The sequence below is a fragment of the Microtus ochrogaster genome, unplaced genomic scaffold (assembly GCF_000317375.1).
Source record: "Microtus ochrogaster isolate Prairie Vole_2 unplaced genomic scaffold, MicOch1.0 UNK6, whole genome shotgun sequence".
In the NCBI taxonomy this organism is placed as follows: Eukaryota; Metazoa; Chordata; class Mammalia; order Rodentia; family Cricetidae; genus Microtus; species Microtus ochrogaster.
In genome coordinates this window covers 10,338,888-10,360,864 of record NW_004949104.1, presented here as the reverse complement: position 1 = coordinate 10,360,864, position 21,977 = coordinate 10,338,888, and the positions used below count along the sequence as shown (strand labels likewise).

Sequence of the window (21,977 nt, the reverse complement as noted above, 5' to 3'; positions counted from 1 at the left end):
CTACATAGTCCAGGCTGTCCACAACCGCAGCCACACTTGCCAGCTTCCTGGTGCTGGGATTCTCGGTCTAAATCATCACACCCAGCTTTTGGCTTCCATGACATTCCTCATGCCCCCATTTTCCCATGGGGAACATGCCCAGCCTCTCTGGTAATTGCAGTTTTCTTGCCTTCCCAGGCCTGTGGTGTGACTCCTTAGGTGTGTTCCTCTCCCAGGCTGCCTCCTGAACAGCTCTGACTTCCACCGTCCACCGCACACAGACCCTGAGATGAGCTCCTTCTGCCCCGGCCCCTTACTGAGCTCTGACCTCATCTGTCCTACTAGCTGCCTGTTCTTCTTCTTCTTCTGTTTTCAAATGGAATCCTACAGGGCTTCCCAGGCTGTTTTCAAACTCTGTGTTCAAGCAGTCATTGTGCCTCGGCTACCTAAGTAGCTGGGACTTACAGGAAACACCAGTGTGGTCCACTTTTGTATGTCTCTTCAGGTATCTTCCAGAAACACTGGACTCAGCTGGGACTCACCCATTTTAGCCTGGTTCACTGAATGATGGACACCACACTCCATCACCTGCCTAGGTCACAAATGAAAGTCCTTGATACTTCTACTTCCTTGTCCTTCATGACCCAGCCTCTGTCAGTTTTTGTTTGTCTTTTTTTTTTTTTCCAGATTTAGTTAGTTAGTTTTGAGGTTTGGTCTTATTATATAGCCTGACCATCCTGGAACTCACTCTGTATACCAGGTTGTTCCTGCCTCCCAAGGGCTGGGATTAAGGGTGTCCGCCACCATGCCTGGCCCAGGGTTTATGTTTATTATTTGTGTGTGTGTGTGTGTGTGTGTGTGAGCATATGTACCACATGGGTGGGGATGCCCTCAGAGGCCAGAAGAAGGCGTTGCATCCCCTGGAGTTGGAGTTAAAGGTGCTTGTGAGACACCTGATGTGGCACTGGGAACTGAACTTGGGTCTTCTGGAAAAGCGGGCAGAGCCCTTAGCTCCTGAGTCATCTCTAGCCTCGGCCTCTCAGCTCTATCTCCAGCGTACACTGTTTATGAATGTATTCACTTTATTCTGTCTCTTATTCTCCTGCCCATCCCAAGCTGTCCGTCTCCCCTCCCACTCTCCCACCTCCCAAGCCACTCATTCTCTCCAGAGCAGCCGAAGTGTGACACACAGGATATCTGAGAGGAGGTGCCCTAGCAGTTGAGAGTATAGACCGCTCTTGTAGAGGACCTGAGTTGGGTTGCCAGCACCCATGTCAAGGAGCTCCCAACTTCCTGCACCTCCAGGTGCAGGGGACCTGGCATCCGTGCCCTCCACAAGCAGCTTACTCACCTGCACATGCTCACCCACACACACAATTAAAACTAAAATAGCCAGGCAGTGGTGGCGCACACATTTAACCCCAGCACTCAGCAGGCAGGGACAGGTGGATCGCTGTAAGTATGAGGCCGGCCTGGTCTATAGAATGAGTTTCAGGACAGCCAGAGCTTTAATGCAGAGAAAACCTGTCTAAAAAAAAAAAAATAGAATAAATCTTGAAAAAAATCTGGGAACTGGAGAGATGGCTTGGAGGTTAAGAACACTTGCAGAGGCCCCTGAGTTCAATCCCAGCACCCACATGACAACTCACAACTGTCTGTAACTCTAGTTCTAGAGTTCTGACACCCTCTGCTGCTCCTCTCTGTGCTGTTGTACACGTGTGGTACAAATACATTCATTCAGTTGCAACTCTCAGAAACACATTAAAAACAAAACAAACAAACAAACAAAAAAAACCGGGTTGAGGCTGCCGCTCAGTGGCAGAGTGCTCGCCTGGCATGCACAGGGCTCTGTTCTACTGTCTTCCACAGCGGTGTGTGTCCAGGGCCTCCTGCTTTCTGCACTTGAACCCCCCTGCTTTTCCTGCTGACAACGCTTGTATTGTTCTGTGCCCTGGGCCTGGAATGCCAGCTCCCTCTTTTTGCCTCATTAGCTTCTGCTCATGGGTCAGGTCTGTCCCTGGATGGCTCAGGGACCGGTATTCCTCACCCTTGAAGGATACTGCTCAGTTCCCCATCCGAGCTCTCAGTTTCATCTGACGTGTCTCTTGGAGTTTTAGATTTGTGCAATGATTTCCTTTATGGTACCCTGTGACTTCTCATGGTAAGGGACCTCAGGGACTTCTGGGCATTTTGTCCCTCATTGTGTCACCACCGACACATCGCTGGTATAGGAAACAAGTCGTTGAAAGAGTTGCCTGAGCTGTGATGTAAGTGCGGCCTTTCCTGCACTTCCGCTTTTCCACATCCTTAGCGGGCTGTGGCTGCGGTTCCCGTAAATGGCAGGGAGGAATTGGGCCAGACACTGGGCTCTGGAGAATTGTGAGGTCAGGTAAGAAGATAAGCCTGTCTTCTGCCTTCAGAGAGGCTATCCTGCAGTGGGGAGCAGTGAAGAGACCCAGGAGCCTGTTCTCCAGCAGCCTTGAGCTGCGTTTGTAGGTACAGCCCAGACAGGAGCAAGTCCTGGGTGCCCGGGATCTCTGGGAAGAATGCAGTAGGGAAAATAAGTCCAGCTGCTCTGATCCACACCAAGTCTAAATTGTCTAGAATGTGCAAACTCTCAGTCCCAACCAGTAGTAAGCTACTTTGTTGCTTGGCAGTGTTACTGTTACCTTTGGGTCAGGGGTGGGGGAGGGTATCTCTAGCTCAGTGGTAGACTATGTACCCAACATGCACAGGGCTTTGAGTTCGGTCCTGAGCACCGCTAAAACAAAATAATTTACCTGCAAAGTACGGCACTAGCTGAAGATACTGCCGAACATAGAATGGAAACAATGGAATACTTGAATGGCGGCTTTGACTTATGCCGTAGCTGGCTTGTGGTGGGGATGGTGAATACACGGCAGTTCTCTAAGAAAATGAAGCTTGTGCCTATGAGCTGAAGATCAGCCCATGAGAGCAGCAACATGTGGTAAGGCCAGACTCCAGGGGCACATCCTGGCTGTGCCCTGACTGGCTGCGCACTGCAGGTACTTTCTGTGACTTGTCTCCCCTCCTATTTCCAGGTTCCGTGCTCGGACTTCAGTTGTTAATTCATTCCTAATTGGAGATCTAACTTGTGTCCTACCTGCTAGTGTTACAGTGTGGGGGGTGCACAAGTGAAATAGCGCATGTGGCGCTGGAAACGGGCCTTGCACATTCCCCTGGTGTGCTTTCTGTTGCTGCAGTAGACACCATGACCAAAAGCCACCTGGGTTTATTGCATCTCACGCTTCCACAGTACAGCCCGTCACTGAGGGGAGTCAGGCCCAGAACCTGGATGCAGGAACTGAAGCAGAGCAGGGAGGAGCTCTGCGCTCTGGTTTTTTTTCCCAGGGCTTGCTCAACCTGCTTTCTTTTATAAGCCAGGACCAGCTGCTGAGAGGTGACGCCACCCACCGTGGATGGAGCCCTCCCATGTCAGTCATTAATGAAGAAAATGCTCCCACAGACTTGTCTACAGGGCAATCTGAGGAAAAGTGTTTTATCAGTTGACACTAAAGATAAGTCCTCTTCAGCTACATAGTGAGTTGGAGGCTGGCCCGGGGGTTGCTATGGCTTGAATCCTAGAACTCTGTCTAGGGCAACAAGGAAATGAAGAAATGACAGACACATGTACCGAAAAGTTGGGATAGGGTGGACTGGGCTCCCATGTGTTTATTATATAGGGTTGGACAGAGAGGCACTGTTATTCTATATAGCTGAACAAGGGAGTGGGGTTATTATATACAGATAAACAAGGAGGCAGGTTATTATATCCAGCTAAACAATCAGGGTTATTATATACAGCTGAATGAGGAGGCAGGTTTAGTTACTCTCTGTGGGAGCAGTCTCTGTAGAGGAGCCGACTCCAGGCCGTAAACATCCAGGTAGGGAAAGCTATGGTGGACGTTTTCTGCACACACTGTCAACATTCATACTTGAGGAGAGGGACTTTGCCACCGTTCCGAGCCTCATTGAGGGAATAGGGGACTGTGAGGCTTTGCCAATTTCCTGTGGGTCTGAGACTTTGTCCTTGACTGGTTGTCTCAAGTCAACAGCATGTACTGAATCAGGACATCACACTCTCAGGGCTTCATTAGATACATAAGACCCTGCCATAGAAAAAAACAAAACAGTAAAACAAACTGGTGATTTAAAAGAAAATGGCCCCCAAAGGGAGTGGCACAATTAAGAGATGTGAGTTTGTTGCAGCAAGTATGGCCTTGTTGGAGGGAGTGTCACTGTGGAGGTAGGCTTTGAGGACCCATATGCTCAATCCATGCCTAGTAAGTCAGCTCACTTCCTGCTGCCAGGACCGAGATGTAGGGCTCTCAACTCCAGCACTCCGTTTGTCCTCATGCCGCCACATCCCGCCATGATAATAAGGGGCTAAACCTCTGAAGATGTAAGCCACCCCACTAAATGTTTTCTTTATAAGAGTTGCCATGGTCATGCTGTCTCTACACAGCAATAGGAACCCTAACTAAGACACACACAAAAGAAAAATGAGTAACTAAATGGCCAGCAGCAAGGTAGAAGTGAAAAGGCCGCAAGGCAGAGTCATCGCTGTGCCTGTAAAAAGTTATTGATAGGTTCTTTCTATATGGAAACAGAGCTAGTTTGACCAACTCATTACATCCCAGAGGAGAAAAAAAAATCTCTGTCCATGCACACAAAACAGCCTTCTGATGCCCAAGTTAGCCACGCAGGCTTTGTTTTGTTTGTTGTTTATTTGTTTGTTTGTTTTTGAGATAGGGTCTCACTCCCTCACTCAGGCTGGTTTTAAGCACTCAGTTGATCTTTCTGCCCCAGCTTCCCAATTGACTGGAGCTCTAAGTGTGTGTACTACGATGCCCAGCGATGCCCAGCATAGATCTCAGTCCTCCCTGTGCTGATTTCTCTTGTCATTGTATAGGTAGACAGTGGTGTTGGTAAACCGTCACAGTGTGTCTCCACTTCTCTGGGGTACGTCTGCTGCTAGACCAAAGGCCCCGGTTTAGTTTATTCACCAAGATGGCAGCTGTAGAGAGGGTTATGGGTGGTTAGCAGCCGGCCTTCCTCTGACTACCATGGCGTCTTTGAGCATTGACCTAATGGGTGTGGAATTGTTTTCTCACCTTAAACTCTTTATCAAATAAGAAACTGAAGCACAGAGAGGGCTAAAGCCTTGGTGAGATCACACTACTGGTAAGCTGTTGTTAACCAGGGAAGGATCTCGGGTCTTTTATGCACTCTGCTGCCATTGCCTTAAGATGTGCTGGCATAGCAAAAGGATTTCTTCCTCCCAGTGCCCAGGAGAAGAATGTCCACGCGGATGAAGCATTTGACACTGAATGGCCAACATTTTTGCTGTTGTTTTATGAGGTTTTTGTTGTTGTTGTTGCTGTTATTTTTGTTAATTTTTTTTTTAAATAGGGGTTGGAGAGATGGTTTAGTGTTAAGATCACTTGTGGCTCTTGCAGAAAGTCTGGTTTCAGTTTCCAGCACCTAAAACAGAACCCCCTAACTCCAGTTCTGGGGGTTCTGACACACTCTGGACTCCATGAACACCTGCACACACCTGGCACACATAAACTCAAGCAGGCACACACATACCTAAACATGTGTATGGGTGCTTTTCCCCTTTGCGTGTCCATGCATTATGTACATGCCTGGTGCCCGCAAAGGGCATTAGATCTCCCGGTCTAGAGTTACAGACATTTGTGTGCTGGGAATCAAACCCAGATCTGCTGCATCTTAACCACTGAGCATCTCTCCAGCCCTTTTCTTGTGGTGTTTTTGTTTGTTTTCAGTAGTGAGGATCCACTCCAGACTTCATGAGTACTAGGCAAACATTCCACCACTGAGCCACATTCCAGCCCTGAATTTCCCAGTATCACAGAGCAGTGGATGATTATCTACAGGGGCCACCATTTGATTCTAAGTGCTTACAGCAATACAGCTAAATGTCAGTGGTTAAAATAGCCAGGTCCATGGAGATGTGGCCTCAGGACAAAGACTTGAGCTCAGACAGCACCTTGGTGTTTCAGATATTAGAAACAGATATTAGCGGGTCCCTAGCCATTGGGACCTTCCACTTGCTTAAATGCTTCTGATAACTCTTCACTGCCTGTGTGTATGTTTAGTCGCCCAGGGGTCTGGTCTTTAGTGATCTATAGTGGCTCACCATCCACCCCCCTCTTCAACTACATTGTTGCTAGTGGACAGGCTCAGGGTTATGTTGTTCCTTCAAGCTAGAAGTCTCTTGTCTGCATGGCAATCAGCCTGCTATGTCAGCTGATCCAGCTTGTCCTCTGGAGGAACCCCACCCCATGTCCATCCCTACCAATCAGAGGAGACTTTTTTCACCCTCCTTGTTAATCTTCCTCATACTTGAGTTAAGCCCTTGCTGTATTTGTTTGCACACACAGCTGTAGTCTTCAATATAGTTTTCCAAGGGTGGAACCATATCTAATCTACCTTTGTGCCCCGTGGCGTTGCACACTGCATGGCTTCACACACTGCCTAGAATGGAGCGGTGTCAGGGTGTTTGCTCGGTGAGTAGTGCCTTGTGAAATGATGTTTCAGAGAGCTTGGATGAAGTCCTTCTCGTGTGCACCCTCATCCTCTCTGCTGTGCAGTACCCCCAGGCAAGCTTTTCTTCTGAGATGGACAGTGTAATAAGACCCCTGTCTAGAGCCAGGCGCTGGTAGCCCTCGCCCTTAGTCCCAACACTCGGGAGGCAGAGGCAGGCCTCTGAATTCGAGGCCAGCCTGGTCTACAGAGTGAATTCTAGGACAGCCAGTGCTACACAGAGAACACCTTGTCTCAAAACAGACAAACAAACGGAAAGACCTCTGTCTATACTATGACTGAGTATTAAACCATCAAAGCCCCCTCCCCTTTGCTGCCATAGCAGCCCACTCTACTGTTTCTCTTTCACCCCCACAAAATGTTAGAACCGCCCCCCTTCTCTCTCTGAGTCATGCTAGAGAGGTGCTACCAAGTTTTCTCTCTTTGGGATGGGGCAGGAATTTGAGACAGGGTCTCTCTGCATAGCCTTGGCAGTCATGGAATTCACTATGTAGATTCGACTGGCCTCAAACTCACAGAGATCCTCCTGTCTTTGTCTCCTGAATGCAAGGCCTGTGCCACAGCACAATTCTCCTGTCTTCACTCTCCTCACAATGACCAAACAGCTTCGGCATCCCATGTCAGACTTAAATTAGGGTTTTTTTTCTTCTGTGTCTCTGTCATCATCATCTGGCTCCGCCTTCTTGACAGTGCTCTGAAACACGTGATTGGCTCAGAGGTCTACCTCCCACCTCCTCCGTGACTGACTCTTGTAGACGTGACAACGGGTTTTGAAGTTAGCAGTACGCATTTGTTTGAGCTTACATGTATGTGCATGTATGTGTTGCTGGAGGTGGAACCCAAGGCGTCCTGCGTACTAGAAAAGCTCTATCACTGAGTCACTTCTGCAACTCCAGTTGGAACAGGATGGCCATGTCTCCTAAGCTCCTCTTCCATACAGCGTCATTGCAAAAAGAGGGTGATAGTTGCCATGGAGTTTCAAATGAGTAATAGCAGCACGAGGAAGGCAAAAGTTCCCAGTAAGTCGAGGCTTAAGCAACCCTAACCCTGACAGTGAGCAAGCAGCCTTCAGCATAAAATGAGCATCTCTCTGTACATTCATGTTTGCAGCGAGGGAGCGATAGTTATTCTATCCACATCCAGGGTTAGCGTGGCAGGGAGACGAAATCAAGTGAAGTGCTTGGAAAGAAGAAAGCTATGTCCTCGGCTTTCAGTGTGTACCACAACTACTGTCTTCCCCAAGCCTCAGAAACTGTGGTGCTGTGTACTGGGCACTGCCGGGGATAGTGTCATTTTCCTAGCGGGCTCCAGAATAGCTGTTCTTTCCTCCACACCTTGAGAAATACCACTGTGATCAAGAAGTAAGCACAGAATAGCTGTTTGTGACAACTTCAGTGTTTGAACCTGGATGCTCAAGTTAAATCCCAGCCCTGCCAGTTCTTCTACAGGAGCCTCTCTGACAGGCCATCTCAATTGAAGAAAAGCCTTCATTTCTTCCTATGTAAAAAGGAGGTGACAGCCCCCAGTGTGGGAATTTAGTGACAGTATGTGCGTGCATACCAAGCTCACCTCTGTGTCTGCCTTGTGGAACTCCGCGTTTCCTAGTGTGAAAACTAAGTACCCTCTACTGGGTGACTATGAGCTCCTGGGCTCAAGCTGCCCTACCAGCCCTGACGAAGGCATCACACTAACCAGCTCTCACGGGAAGAAAGAGCATACAGCTTGGCTTCTGGATGGAAACTAAGTCAAAAGTAGGAATGGCAAATAGAAAAGCCCAAATGTACAGTTGCACCCATTATATGATGTGTGTGATATTAGATGATCCAAATACCCTGAAAGGGGGCAGCTGGAAAGCACATGCGGTGGTGGGGCCCCTGTGGTAGCTCTAGAGAGACCGGAGAAGGGTGGTCATGCCCAGAGTCTAATGGCTGCCCCCTCCGTCTCCGTGCCTGTCCGGATGGGGATCTGAGAGGGAAAAACACATACAAGTGGCCCAGTTTGTTTTGTTTTGTTTTGTTTTAAACAGGGAAAGAGAGATCCTGAAAAAAGTAAGTTTGTGATCTTGTCGACACCATACAAGTTCTGGGCAGATGATGGGCAGGTGGCAGTGAACCGCTGGGAGAGGAGCCGATTGCTTAGGCTCCGCAGGAAGTGGATGTTTCTAGTTCCCAGGGGCTTGCTGGCCATGCAGTTCTCTTGGGGTTTCCCAGGGGTTTGTTACCCTTCCATTTTTATCCTCACGGTACAATTGTAGGGAGGGAAAAAACCAGAAAGCAGGACCCAACACATCTACCAGTGCAGGCCCTGTTTCCAAATCTTTGACTTGGTCTGTGGAGGAGAAAGGCCTTGAGATTTAAGATCAGTGGGCGCTGCTTCTACCTCAGCCCTGTACTTCGGTCCATGTGAATGTGGTGGATTGCCTGACGCCGCTGAGCTGGCTTGCCGTGCCCCACCATTGTGAGGGACTAAACTCCTTGGGAACTGAGCATGCCTTGAAGATGTTAGTTATCGTCCACCCTCTGTGACTGTAGTCACACCCACATGGAGAGTCTAGAGCCATAGTTACAGAGCACATGGCTAGGCTTGTCTTATGCCAAAACCTAGTACCTGGCACCTACCCTCTTCGAGCCTGATATGGCAGAGTGGTGGACGCACATGGACACGGAACCTTGCTTGTGTGTGGAGAGCTTGGAGACATGTCGAAACCCTAGAGGGGAATAAGTGTTCCATTATAGTTGGATGAAAGGAAAAAAAAGACAGCCCGACAGTGGTGGCGCATGCCTTTAATCCCAGCACTTGGGAGGCAGAGGCAGGCGTGTCTCTGTGAGTTTGAGACCAGCCTGGTCTACAAGAGCTAGTTCCAGGACAGGCTCCAAAACCACAGAGAAACCCTGTCTCGAAAAACCAAAAAAAAAAAAAAAAGGAAAAGAAAAAAAAGACAGTGGCCAGATGAAGGCACAGGAGGCTGTGGGAGGAGCTAAGAGCAGAGGTTTGGGGGTACCTGAGGGCAGCCAGTTGTGGTCAGGGCAGGATATGGTCAAAGCAGCCTATCTGGTGGAGTAAAGTGACGCCTCAGGTCCTGGTGTGGTGGTCCTGCCAGGCTTTTCGGTAGGATGACAACACCGAGGGGGATGGGGTGTGTGTGAGGGATTTGTGCTGAGGAATTCTGTGACGGTGAAGCGGTGTGTGAATGGCAGAAAGCACATGCTCCCTCATCCCTGGTCTTGTCACGCTACTCCAAAAGTGAAACAGATGAGCCTGGAGGGGAGTCCTCTGGTGTCCTGCTGTGGGTTTCTGTTGCTGTGAGGAAACACCATGACCAGAAAGCAAGTGGGGAAGAAAGGGTTTATGAGCTTCCACTTCCACTTTGTAGTCCATCTCTGAAGGAAGCCAGGGCAGGATCCTGGAGCAGGAGCTGGTGCAGAAGCCATGGAAAATGCTGCTTACTGGCTTGTTGCTCATGGCTTGCTCAGCCTATATTCTTAGACCCAGGACCACCAGCCCAGGGGTGGCACCACCCACAATGGACTGGGCCCTCCCACCAAGGCACTAAGAAAATGCCTTGTAGGCTTGCTTACAGCATTATTTTGTGAGGGCATATATATTTTTTTTTTTGCCTTTCTTTTATTTTTCTTTTCCTCTCTTTCTTCTTTGGGTTCAGGTTTGGGTTTCTTTTGAGACAGGGTTTCCCTGTGTAATCCTGGCTTGGCTGTCCTGGAACTCACTCAAGGTAGACCAGGCTGGCCTTGAATTCAGAGACTATTTCCTGAGTGCTGGGATTAAAGATGTGCACCACCACACCCCGAGTATGAAGCTAATTTCTTTTTTTTTTTTTTTTTTTTTTTTTTGGTTTTTCGAGACAGGGTTTCTCTGTGGCTTTGGAGCCTGTCCTGGAACTAGCTCTTGTAGACCAGGCTGGTCTCGAACTCACAGAGATCCGCCTGCCTCTGCCTCCCGAGTGCTGGGATTAAAGGCGTGCGCCACCACAGCCCGGCTGAAGTTAATTTCTTAATTAAAGTTCCCTTCTCTCAGATAACTTTAGCTTGTGTCAAGGTGACATAAAGCTATCGGGGCATGCTGTAAGTGTTCTTTCTAGATGCTTCCAAAGTCTAGGAAGTAAGCTGGGGAGGGGAAGAGCAGAGACCGGATGGTCTGCTCAGGCTGTGTTTAGCAGCAAGGATAAGAGACAGGTCCCCAGACGGCCATGATACGTGTGCCTGTAGCTACGCAGAAGGCTGAAACAGGAGGATTACAAATTCAAGGAAAGCCTGACATTCTGAGATCCTGTTTCAAAATTTAAATTTTTCTTTAAAAAAGAAAAGGAGCTATGAATTTATAGCCCAGTGGTGGAATGTTCACCCAGCGTGCTCAAGTAGTCCCCAGCAAGCAAGCAAGCAGCAACCTTTTCCTGCTTGGAGTCCTCCACACCAACAGAGGGCAGCAAACACAGGTCACTGATTTCAGCTCGTTTGTCTGAAGCTTTCGTGCAGGCAGAGGATGGGGTGAGTGATCCATTCATTCACCACGGCTCGCCAGGATGACCTCTAGAGGCTCTCAGCTCTGAAAACTGTTCTTCAACCTGTACCAAATCCAGGCACCTTGGAGTCTCAGCTGGTTCTGGGCAGTTCGTTTCCAAATCGTGAAATGTACAGGAGATTAGCACCACCTTGCCGTTTTGTCTGAGCTGTAACTGCCAGTCCCAGGGTCCTTGCTGTTGCGTTGGGCATCTGTGACTGTTGGGTCCCTCCCAGCTGCTCCTTGGACCTTTCAGAGCAGCTCCCTTTTCTGGACAGAAAGGGAAAGTGTATCCCCCAGTGTGGCTTTCCACCTCCTGGTTCTGAGTGGTTTGGACCCTTTGAGGTTGGCCTGAAGGAATCTCACTATGAGTAGCCAGCATCTGACTAACCAGTGTTCCCTTTATCTGGTGATCAATCCTTTAAAGGCATCTCCTGAAAGTCAGATTTATGGGGGTCAGATAGATTCCAGCAGGGAGAGGTTTCCGCTGCAGCCCAGAGCTTGGGGAGACGGCTGCCGCACTTCCGGGTGAGGGGCACTCACGTGGCGCTGAGGAATCCTCTTCTTAGTTCCCCACTATTCCACCCACCACATCCTTTGTGAGGAGAGAGGGAAGAGGAGAAGGCCCGCAGCCTCCTGCCTGCATTCCTAGACATCGACTCACTGCGGCCCGCGGCCCTGGGAAACGTCAAAAGGAGTTATGCTCAGGGGCTCCCTGGCCCTGGCCTCTGTGCCTTGATTTTCTTCCATCTACACTCCGTTCATCAGATGGAAATCAAAGGATAAATTTGATGTTAGCTGCAGATTTAAATAGGGGCTCCCTCCTTGCCTGATTGAATTACAGGGGAGCGTAGTACATCTGGGCTCTGTAGCTGGAGGAAAAAGAGCTTCCAGCCAGCCACCAGCCCTCAGTGTCCTGTGACACCTCCCTTCCACTCTGCTTCACCCCCCTGTGGCCCTCGTGTGGTCCCCAGGCAAGATCCTGATTCCTTCGAGACTGGCTCAAGAGATTTAATCTCAACTTGAGGTCCAAGGAAAACAGGGAGCCCACCAGCCCCTTATAGGAATAAAAGGATGTTGAAGCTATGTAGAGACCTAACCCAAAGCCTAGACCAGCAGAGGCTTTCTAAAGGCTACGCATCTTGTGCAGAAGTTGAACAGTAGTCTCAATGATATTAACAGCTAGCATTTATCAACTCTTAATGTGTTCCAGACTCAATGCCAAGGGCTTAAGGGGAGTGCATTGTTGCATTCAGACCCAGACAGTCTGGCTCTGGGCCCAGGCTGCACTACCCCAGTCCAGCATGGTGAAGCACAGCCTATCCTGTCTAGCTTAGGTTCAGATCCTGGCTTCCCTTCCTAGTTGTTCAGTTAGATAACCTCAGTGTACCTCAGTTCCTTCCTCTCTAAGGGGGGTGGGGTGGGTACGGCACTACCAAATAGTGGGTTAACCATCATTCCCAGTGTTGCAAGCAGTTCGAGGTGCAGGCTGCGTGGCCATCCCATGCTCACTCTTCTCCACTGATGAGGTGCAGGCTGCATGCCCCCTCCCCGCCCGTTCTCCACTGCTTCTAGAGCTGCAGTGCTGTCCGCAGTGGTAAATGGGCAAACCTGAATTCAGCATCCACTACAGATGCCAAAACCTTTAATTTTGGAGACAGGGTCTCACTATGCAGCCTGTCAGTCTGGCTTCAAACTCCCAGAGATCCACCTGTCTCTGCTAGAATACCACACTTAGCACTCAGAGCCATTTTTGTTGTTGTTGTTGTTTGTTTTTTTGGTTTTTTTTTTTTCGAGACAGGGTTTCTCTGTGGCTTTGGAGCCTGTCCTGGAACTAGCTCTTGTAGACCAGGCTGGCCTCGAACTCACAGAAATCCGCCTGCCTCTGCCTCCCAAGTGCTGGGATTAAAGGCGTGCGCCACCATCGCCTGGCCAGAGCCATTTTTAACCATGTTTCTGCACTGTCTTTGAGTTTTTACTTTTTTTGGTTTTTTGAGACAGGGTTTCTCTGTAGCTTTGGTGTCTGTCCTGGAACTAGCTCTTGTAGACCAGGCTGGCCTCGATCTCACAGAAATCCACCTGCCTCTACCTCCTGAGTGCTGGGATTAAAGGCGTGCGCCACCACCACCAGGCTGATTTTTTACATTTTTAAATGGTTGAGGGGGTAAACAAACAAATAAGAAAGCCATAGACTATTTCACATCACCAGAAAATTATATAAAATTCAAATATCAGTATCCACAAATAAAGTTTTGTTGAAACACAGCTGTATTTATTTGTTTATATTTTACTGAGGATGCTGTGTTGTTGAATATTGAGTAGCTAGGACAGGGTCTATATAATCTTTGACCTATTTGACCTCTAACCCCTTACAGAAGAAAGTGTTTTGCCCCCCTCCATAGGCATTATTCTTACTGGGGTTGAGATCCATCCTCACTATTAACAAGGTGTTTTCAAGCTGGCAATAACCCCTCAGAACTGTGGTTTTGTCATTTGTTCAGTGGGTGTAACATGTATGTAACATGTATGCCGCACAAAGGCTTTTTTGTTTATTTTGTTTTGTTTGTTTTTTGAGACAGGTTTTCTCTGTGTGACAGCCCTGGCTGTCCTGGAACTCACTCTGTAGACCAGGCTGGCCTCAAAACTCAGAGATCCACGTGTCTCTGCCTCTTGGGTGCTGGGATTAAGAAAGGCATGTGCCACCACTGCCAGAGAATGTTTGGTGAGCACTTAACCCAGGGCCAAGGACATACTACATGCTCAGTGAACGCTCCTTGCCAGGATACAGACCTAGGCTCTTACCACACAGGCCAGCCAGACTGCACACCCAGCGGGAGAAATGGAAAAGCAGTCCCTTGTCACCTAGGGATCACTTCTGTCCTGGACCTCCCTGTCACCCTTCACAGTGACAGATAGTTGCTGTGTGACTAGGTGTGCATACCAGGTGGGAAGAGCCTGTGTCTCAGCCCTCCTGTCCATCAAGGCCTGGGTGGCTCCTAGTCCCCTCCAGCAGTCTCCCTTTCCCCTCTGTAGCCCTCTAGACTCGGGGAGGAGATCTTCCTGTAGGCTCTGGTTTGGTCTGCCCCTATCCCAGATATCTAGGGCTTTCGGTCTCCTGGACGGCGCCTCATATCATCGTCTCTTCCACCTGTCCATTCTCCGGTGGGAGAGGCATAGTAACACTGGACACTAGCCTACTTTACTTTCTGTGGTAAACACCAGGACCAAAAGCAGCTTGGGGAGGGAAGGGTTTATTTCAGCTTACGCTTCCAGGTCAGAGCCCTTCCTTGAGGGATCAGGAGAGGCGCTCAAGGCAGGAGCCTGGAGTACAAATCTTGAGGAAAGCTACTTCCTACTTGCTCTTTTCATTTTCTGCTAGCTTTATTTATTTTTTATTTTATTTTTTTATGACAAGGTCTTGCTGTAGGTGATGACACACACCTTTATTCCCAGCACGCAGAAGGCAGAGGCAGAGGCAGAGGCAGGTGGATCTCCGAGTTCAAAGACCAGCCTGGTCTACAGAGCGAGTTCCTGGACATCCAGGGCTACATGAACCCTGTTTTCGAAAACAAAACAAACAACAAAAAGACAGACGCTTCCCACGTAGTACTGGGCCTGCCACTTTCTCCGGGTTAAAAGTGTGGGCAACTGTACCTGGCCCTCTGCTAGCTTTCTTACACTTTCTAGACTCACCTGCTGGGCCCTCCCACGTCAATCATCAATCAAGGCAGTTCAGGGACAGGGCCACAGACCAGTCTGATTGAGGTAATTCTTCAGTTGAGGTTTCCCTTTCTCAGACAGTGGAAGAAACACCACTGTTTACTGGGATCAATAAGTGACTTATGGGAACGAAGCGGGGTGTCCCAGCCTCACCACTGCATGGCTTTTGGCCAGCAGCAAGTCACCTAATCTCTGGCCACTTCAGTTTCCTATAATATAAAGTGGGGATGATTCCATCTCAGAGAATGCCTACCCTGGGCCCTGTTTCCTTGTCCGGCAGCACAGCCCTGCCCCAGAGTGGAAGTGACCAGCTCCCTTGAGGCTGTCCCCAGACCAAGCCAGAGGGAGTAGGTGGATGGGAGTCCCCACACCAGGACAGAACCAGTCCGGAGCTGAAGATGTTTCTAGGGAGCGGCCTCCCTTCCTGGAGAGACCCCCACCTCCCGTGGGTGTCTCTCTGCCGATGCTGGCTGACGTGCTTTTCACGTCTCGGCCGAGTCAGTCCCGCAGGCAGCTCTTCAGGCTGGGGACATTCGGACTCGGATGTGTTGGCCCTCCCGCGCTGTCCCGCCCTGAGCTGTGCGGTGGACACGCGGCTACCTCCAGTTATTGTCTACCGCGCTTGCCTGCAGCCTCGCTCCCGCCCGGGCTCCACCCCTCGCTGCGAGCTCTGTTTCCTAAGAGCTGCTCCAACCACACACCTCGGTTCTGCCCGAGCCCCTCCTCTTCCTCCCTCCCTCATTCGGGGTGGGTGGGACTGAAGGCCGGGACTAACTTGACAGCAGCATCTCATTTTTAGCTAATCACCGGCCCCTTCCCCAGAATGCCTGAGTGTCCACAGCCTCTGAAGAGAGGTGCTTCTCCCGCAGCCCCGAGGAGCCACGGGGCTCCCGAGCACTAGGGAGGAGAAGCACCACCCTTGTGCCCCTGCGGGAATCTGCCAGGGAGCCAGGGGCCTAGAGTCCTCTCTCTCCTGCTGCTCCGGAGGCAGAGGTGAGCACCGGGCGGCCGGCTCCAACCAGAGGTGCCGGGAACCCCGCCTGTCATGGTGGCCGTCTGCAGCCAGCCTGAGGCACTCCCAGACGGGGTTGCAGCTGAGCCTGTTTATCTGGTGTGGGAAGAAGATGGGGAGTTACTTGTCTGTCCCGGCTTACTTCACCTCCAGAGACCCCTTTAGGTGAGTTGCTCTCCAAGTCCTCCTCCTCATCCCCTCTCCCGGCCCCTGCTCCTGAGGGGAAGGCCGATGTCTTCCTTGTTCTCCTGACTTCACTTGTGCCTGGTTTTGCCAGAAGAGCTTATACCAGGGCAGAAGCGGCCTGGAAAGGGCACCCCGATGTCCTGAAAACAGAGAGGTGAAGGAAGCGCCTTCCTAACGCACCTTGGTTGTTGCCGTTTCTGGGGAGAACCACAAGTGGGTTGCCTTCTGTAACCCTCACATGCCTTACCTACAGGCCGTGCCGCCTGCCCAGGAGTTTGTCCCAACAAGCAGGATGGGCAGGTTTTGCCAAACTGAAAGCTGGCAAGGCCTGGGTGTAAGTAGCCTGGTACACAGTAGGCACTGTGTACATGTTCTCTTAATAGCAAGCATATTTGCCCTGGCCTTGAATGGTTTCTTAGCTCCCGTGAGTGAAGTTTCTGGGTCGGCCCCCAGGTCTGAGTATCCGCAGGGGCTCTCTGTGGGCCCTTCACGAGGAGGCGTGAAACTTTCTTCCCCTGACCTGTCTGTCTTTGCTCTTTGCCCCACCCCACCTTCAAGAGAAACTCCCCAGGGGGTTTCTGGCCCTCTGGGTCCCTTCTGAATGGAGCCATTCCTGCCTGGGGTGGGGCTTGTTTTTATTCTTTGGGAGAAACCTGTTTTTCTGAGGGCTGCCTCCCCTCCACCAGTAGTCCTGCCTAACTTTTTCTTCCAGCTTCCCCAGCCCAGCTTGGTGACCAGTTCTCACTCCTAGGATAGCAATCTGTGGCTGCTACCACGAGGTTTCAGTGAATGACTGGGCCCTTGTAGAGTGCTGGGAAGCAGAGACTGAGAGGGGCTGGCCTCAGTGACACAGCAACCACCCTGCTAGGCACTTCAGGCTTTTGTCTGTCGAGCCTGAAGAGAGACTGTGCAGCCCCATTTTACTGATGAAGCTCCCAGACTCAAGAGCAGCAAAATGCAAGGCTTGCTTTGGTTTTGGAGTTTCTCGTCCTCGGGGGTTAGGGGGCTGCGGCTGCCTCTGTCCACATCTCCCTCACATACCTGCTCTCGGGTTCAGTTTCCCCTCAGCAGAGCAGAAAAGGGATGTTTTTGCCAGGTCTATTGAGGTCTTAGTTTTGTTTTTTTTCTGAATTGTGGAAAGAAGTTGCTCTGAGTTTAGGAGGTGGATTTTACCTTGCGGAATCCAAATGCCAAGTGTTGTAGTAGCCATTTGTCCGGGTCCTTGTTCCTCTAAGTCCTGGAAAGGAATCTTGGGGGAAGGGTTGTTCCTTTGGCGACCAGGAACACTGTGCCCTTTTAATCTGTGTGGTCATGAGCTTCTCTGGAGCTGGAGCAGGTAATGAACTTCTGAGAGCTGGGTCCCCAGGGCCTCCCAGGTCCAACAGTCCTTTGTCTTGTTCTACACCAGCCTCTGGGAAACCTGATGACCTCACCTCCATTCCCCAGGCTCTGTTTGCCCAGCTGGAATCAAAAGGGCACTGGCTTGCAGTGGACCCTCAGCCCTTTCCACATTCCTGAAGCTACTGCTGAAGGGGGGCAGCACGAGGCTTTGTGCCCCAGGGGAGGGACCGCCTGAACTCTCTGCTTTCCAAGCTTTCGGGCTAAATCACTACCTGGTCATAAAGCTGCCTCCCACCAGCCCCCTCCTTCCTACGTGTTCTCCTCTGTGACCAAGTGCCTGTCCCCTCCCGAGACCTGTTTGTTCCTACACAGAAGGAAACTTCCTGGGCTCCTGAACCAGAGCCCTTCCTGGATTGTGTCAAACAAGTTAAGTTCTTGACCCTCAGGCCTCCGGAGGAGTAAAGTCCTGGAGTTCTGGGCTGTGGTTGCAAGGAAGGTGACGCAACCAGATTCCATGGGACGTGATCAGGCGTGACCATGTGATGGGGAAAGAGGGAGATGGGAAGGAAGGGTGTCATCCCTGTACCCTGTACACCCCCCGGCCTGGCCGTCCTCACTAGCAGAGAGCACATGGTCTTCCTTGCCTGCCCCAGGTAAGGAAACACCTCAGACTGTCCGCTTACAGAAGATGTAAATTAGGGAGTGGTCTTTTTGTGTAGTGCCGGTGAGGCCACAGCTTCACACATTTATCAGTGGGAACTCTTGCCACTGAGTTATGTTCCTCAGTCGGAAGAGTGACGGGTGCCCTCTTCACCCCATCTTTGAAGGAATTCCCTAGTGTAGAATTTCCCTTAATGTCCAACATTGCTTTAATGAGCTTGCTTCCTACATTATCTCTTGAAGAAAACAAACACAGCTTTGCATTATAAATTAGCAACCCATGTTTAAAAAGAAAACTTACTCAACGTAGTAATAAGCTTTGGCAGCCTCCCTTCAGCCTTCTGAGACTTTCTTATCTGAAGAAGCGAAGGGCTTGGATCAGGTAAATGGTTCCTAACTGTAACTTGTTTGGCTACTCAGGCATGCAGACTTTCCCCTCCCGGGGAGAGGAAGCCCTCTGTGAAGCTGCACACTTTATTTGAACCGCCAGCCTCCTGGCTTTACAGCTCATGCCATGGTTGAGCAGAAACTTGGTATATGTCGGGTAGATTCTGTAAAAACAGAGTAACAACTTTAGTCCACACGAGGCGCGGTGTGTTTGCAGATGATTTCAATCCATAGGGTCTTTGGGGAGAAGCACCAGAGGAGGTGTGGCGGTGGATCCATGCCCCTGTTCATATCTACCCTGGTGGGCCCTGGAGGACAATTGGCACCCCTACTTCGTGGTACCCTCCGGTTATGTAGCTTCTTTTTCTTCTCCTTAGCCTAGTCCAAACTCAGAGACAAGAGGCTGACAGCAGCAGCCAGAGCTACTTCTCGAGAGATGAGAGCATCCAGCTCCGCCATCCCCAGGACATGGGAGGGCCCGTGCTTTAATATGTGTAAACCCACCCAAGTGATGGCTCTTCAGTTCCCTCACGCCACGGGCTTGAGAGCTTACCTGTAAACATCGGTCTGGTTTGGATGTATGTGAAGGTGGGGCCTGTATCACTTGGCTTCTCTCAGCACTTACCTGGTCGGTTGGTCCTTAGGTGTTGTAGATGCACAGTAATGAGGCCCTGATTGCTAAGACTCCACGAAATTCATTCCAGCACCTCCCCTTTCTCCCGGAAGCCTGCTTAATTCTAGGTGAACAGATCTGTATTCCCTGGGCGTGGAGGGAAGAGGGTCCATCTCCATTGCCCTTACTGTTCTCAAATTGGAGAAGGAAGGAAATGGAAGCTGCTGTGAGTGCCCCTTGGGGGTTTTTCACCTGATGTCATTTTCACAGCTCCAGAGAGTCACTGAGCAGCTGGCTTCAGTGAAAGGTGGCGGTTACCTGGGAAAGTCTCAGCTGGTCACTGACGCCTTCTCTGTAGAGTCAGGGCGGAGGGAAGTAGCGCCCTGTTCTCATTCACCCTGTCTGTCTGCCCAGCCTTTCAAAGGCTCCCCTTAGGTTCAGCTCCCTGTCCCTGGCCTCCTGTGTGTCTCTCTGAGGTTTTTAACTCTTCGTACCTGGTTCCTCAGGAGCCCTGGTTTCTGACCCACCATTTCTGCCTCCTAGCTGGGTGCTTTGGGGTCTGAGCCAGAGAAGACTGACTTGTTGAAGCTCTCACAAATTGAAAGCTGGGAGGCGGGGAGAGAAAGGCATGGCTTATGGGACTCTGAGGTAGGACAGATATCTTTGCGTGGTGCCCCCTTTCCACGGTGTATTTTGGATTCTGTGACAGACATTACCACTGGAGAACAGAACAGTGTGTCCATGAATGAAGAGAATGGATGTTCCCAGTTACACTGGCTGAGCTAAGGGGGAAACAGCATGAAGGGCTAGCACTCGACTTGGGCTGTCACAGTTCCAGTCTTCCAGTTACTGGAGACAGGAATCCTGAAGCCTGGCAGTTTAGACATGCCATGTCTGAGGTAAGCTGCGGCGGAGATGGTCACAGCTCCGTCACCTGGGTGTTGATCAACTAATAGCAGGTGTCGTTAATAGCTCAGCTAGCGCTCTGAAGTCTCCAGTGGCCTGAGAGTCCCGTCGAGTTCCTTGTCAAGAGCAGAGCTTAAGGGACCTGCAGCCAGTTCTGTCAGCTGCTCGCCGTCCTGTACTTCAGGCACCTGTGCAATATCTGGCCGTACTCTACAAAGGCATTCCATGACACACGACGTGCGTTGGCGATGTCGTTCTCCAGCCAGGTGTGCTTCCCAGGAGGCTGGTGTGGCTGCTACTGCGTGCCTACACTTGTTTCTCTGCCTGTTCCCTTGCCTGGCAAGAGCTACTTGCAGTGAACAAAAGCAGGATACTGGCAGTAGAAAGGAGGGTGTGTTCTGGTGCTCCCATACCCTGAGGTGGCGCACATACCATTGTGAGGGTGTAACAGAGCCCAGGCCTGCAGTCGGGTACAAATATGCCTGCACCAGCTTTTCACTACAGCAGACTGGAAAGGGACAGGTCTGATGACTTGGGACCTTAGTACTCCCGCGTTAGCTCATGGTTACTCCTGACACATGGTTCCTGCACCATTTTCAGCCTGAAAACATTTGCTGAAGGCCTACTCTGCCTAGCCCATGGCCTGGATGCTGAGTGTACCAAGAAGGACTGGGACCCTGTCTCTCCTCTCAAGGACTTTACAGTCTGATGAAAGAGAAGGCCGCTTACACAAGAGTGTGAAGTCAGGAGTGGGAAGGCGAGAAGCCCTTGCTTCTAGTGCTGGCTTTCCTGCTAGGTGCCTCCCAGTCACTCAGAACCATTTACCCTCACAGCCGCTCTGAGTGCCTGAGACCATCTTACCGTTTCACAGATGAGAAAGGGGATAACCCAGATCAGGTAGGTGGCAGGTGGTGTTTCTGAGATAAGAGACCTCAAGTAGCTCCTTGGACACTTCTAGGAGACACATTTTCACAATCAAACTTCCTGTTCCTGGCTGGGTAGCAGTGGCACATGCCTTTAGTCCCTGCACTCAAGAGGAAGAGGCAGGGGGATCTCTGAGTTTGAGGTCAGCCTGGTCTACAGAGTGAGTTCCAGGACAGCCAGGACTAATCAGAGAAACTCTGTTTCAAAACACCAAAATCAAAACAAACAAACAAAAAACCCAACTTCCTGTTCTCTAGATCAGTCTTCAGTCTTTCTGTTCCTTTGCACAGTGCTCCCTGAGCCCAGGCACCATCAGCTGGGCGAGCGCTCCAGAACCCTGCGCTTTGATCAGTCGTTTTATGTAAGAGTCTCTGTCCTGCTAGACCTTGGAGAAGGATCCTGACGTTGGCTGTTAATTACATCTGGCTAACAAAGCTTCTAAGAAAGCCAGGCATGGTGATGAATGCCTTTACTGTCCGTACTTGAAGATGGACATCTCTGCGTTCCAAGGCAGCTAGGGCTACGTAGTCAGACCCTGTCTCAAACACAGCCCTCTAAGGGAACTTATCCAAGCTGGGTATAGTGGGAGGTAAGGCAGGAGGATTGCTGTGAGCTCAGGACTATCTTGGGTTACAGAGTGAACATCTATCGCAGAACAAACAAACAAACAAAAAAACAATAACAAGGCCAGGTATGGTAGCATACATTTAACCCCAGCACTCAGGAGCTGGACACAGGAGGTTCTCTGAGTTGGAAGCCAGCCTGGTCTATATAGAAAGTTTCAGGATAACCAGGAGTACACAGAAAGACTCAAAAATAAATAAATAAAAGTTGTACAAAGCTGCCTAACTAGTGCAATGGCATGAGGTGTCACCTAATTTCAGTTAACATTTGTTTTGTCCCTGCTGTGCTGGGCCTTTTATATAAGCTATCTGTGCGTTTATACACATATATACCTGTTGTCTCATTTATCTCCACAGCGGTCTGTTCACGGGTGAGGAACTGAGCAGAAAGGTGAAGTATCTTACCCAGGCAGTCAGTAAGTGGCAGGCCTAGGAGCCCTACCAAGGGGCTACAGCAGGTAGCCAGTGTAGGGGAGACAGCGTTTGCCACTTACGGTAGGCAGTCTGTCCTCACAGTGTA

At 50.4% G+C, this 21,977-nt stretch overlaps 1 protein-coding gene across 4 annotated transcripts in view; it reads left to right on the top strand.

The window, feature by feature from the left end:
* The window catches only part of Limk2 (LIM domain kinase 2), a 70,040-nt gene that overhangs the window by 25,750 nt on the left and 22,313 nt on the right, over positions 1-21,977 (top strand). For 2 of the 4 annotated variants that reach the window (XM_005366100.2, XM_026788708.1), the window contains exon 1: positions 15,563-15,982. The exons of the other annotated variants lie outside the window; for them this stretch is intronic. In XM_005366100.2, coding sequence (XP_005366157.1) covers positions 15,930-15,982 — 53 coding nt within the window. In that variant the 5' untranslated portion in view covers positions 15,563-15,929. Of the gene's footprint in view, positions 1-15,562; positions 15,983-21,977 lie in introns of those variants that run through there. 4 annotated transcript variants of the gene reach the window in all.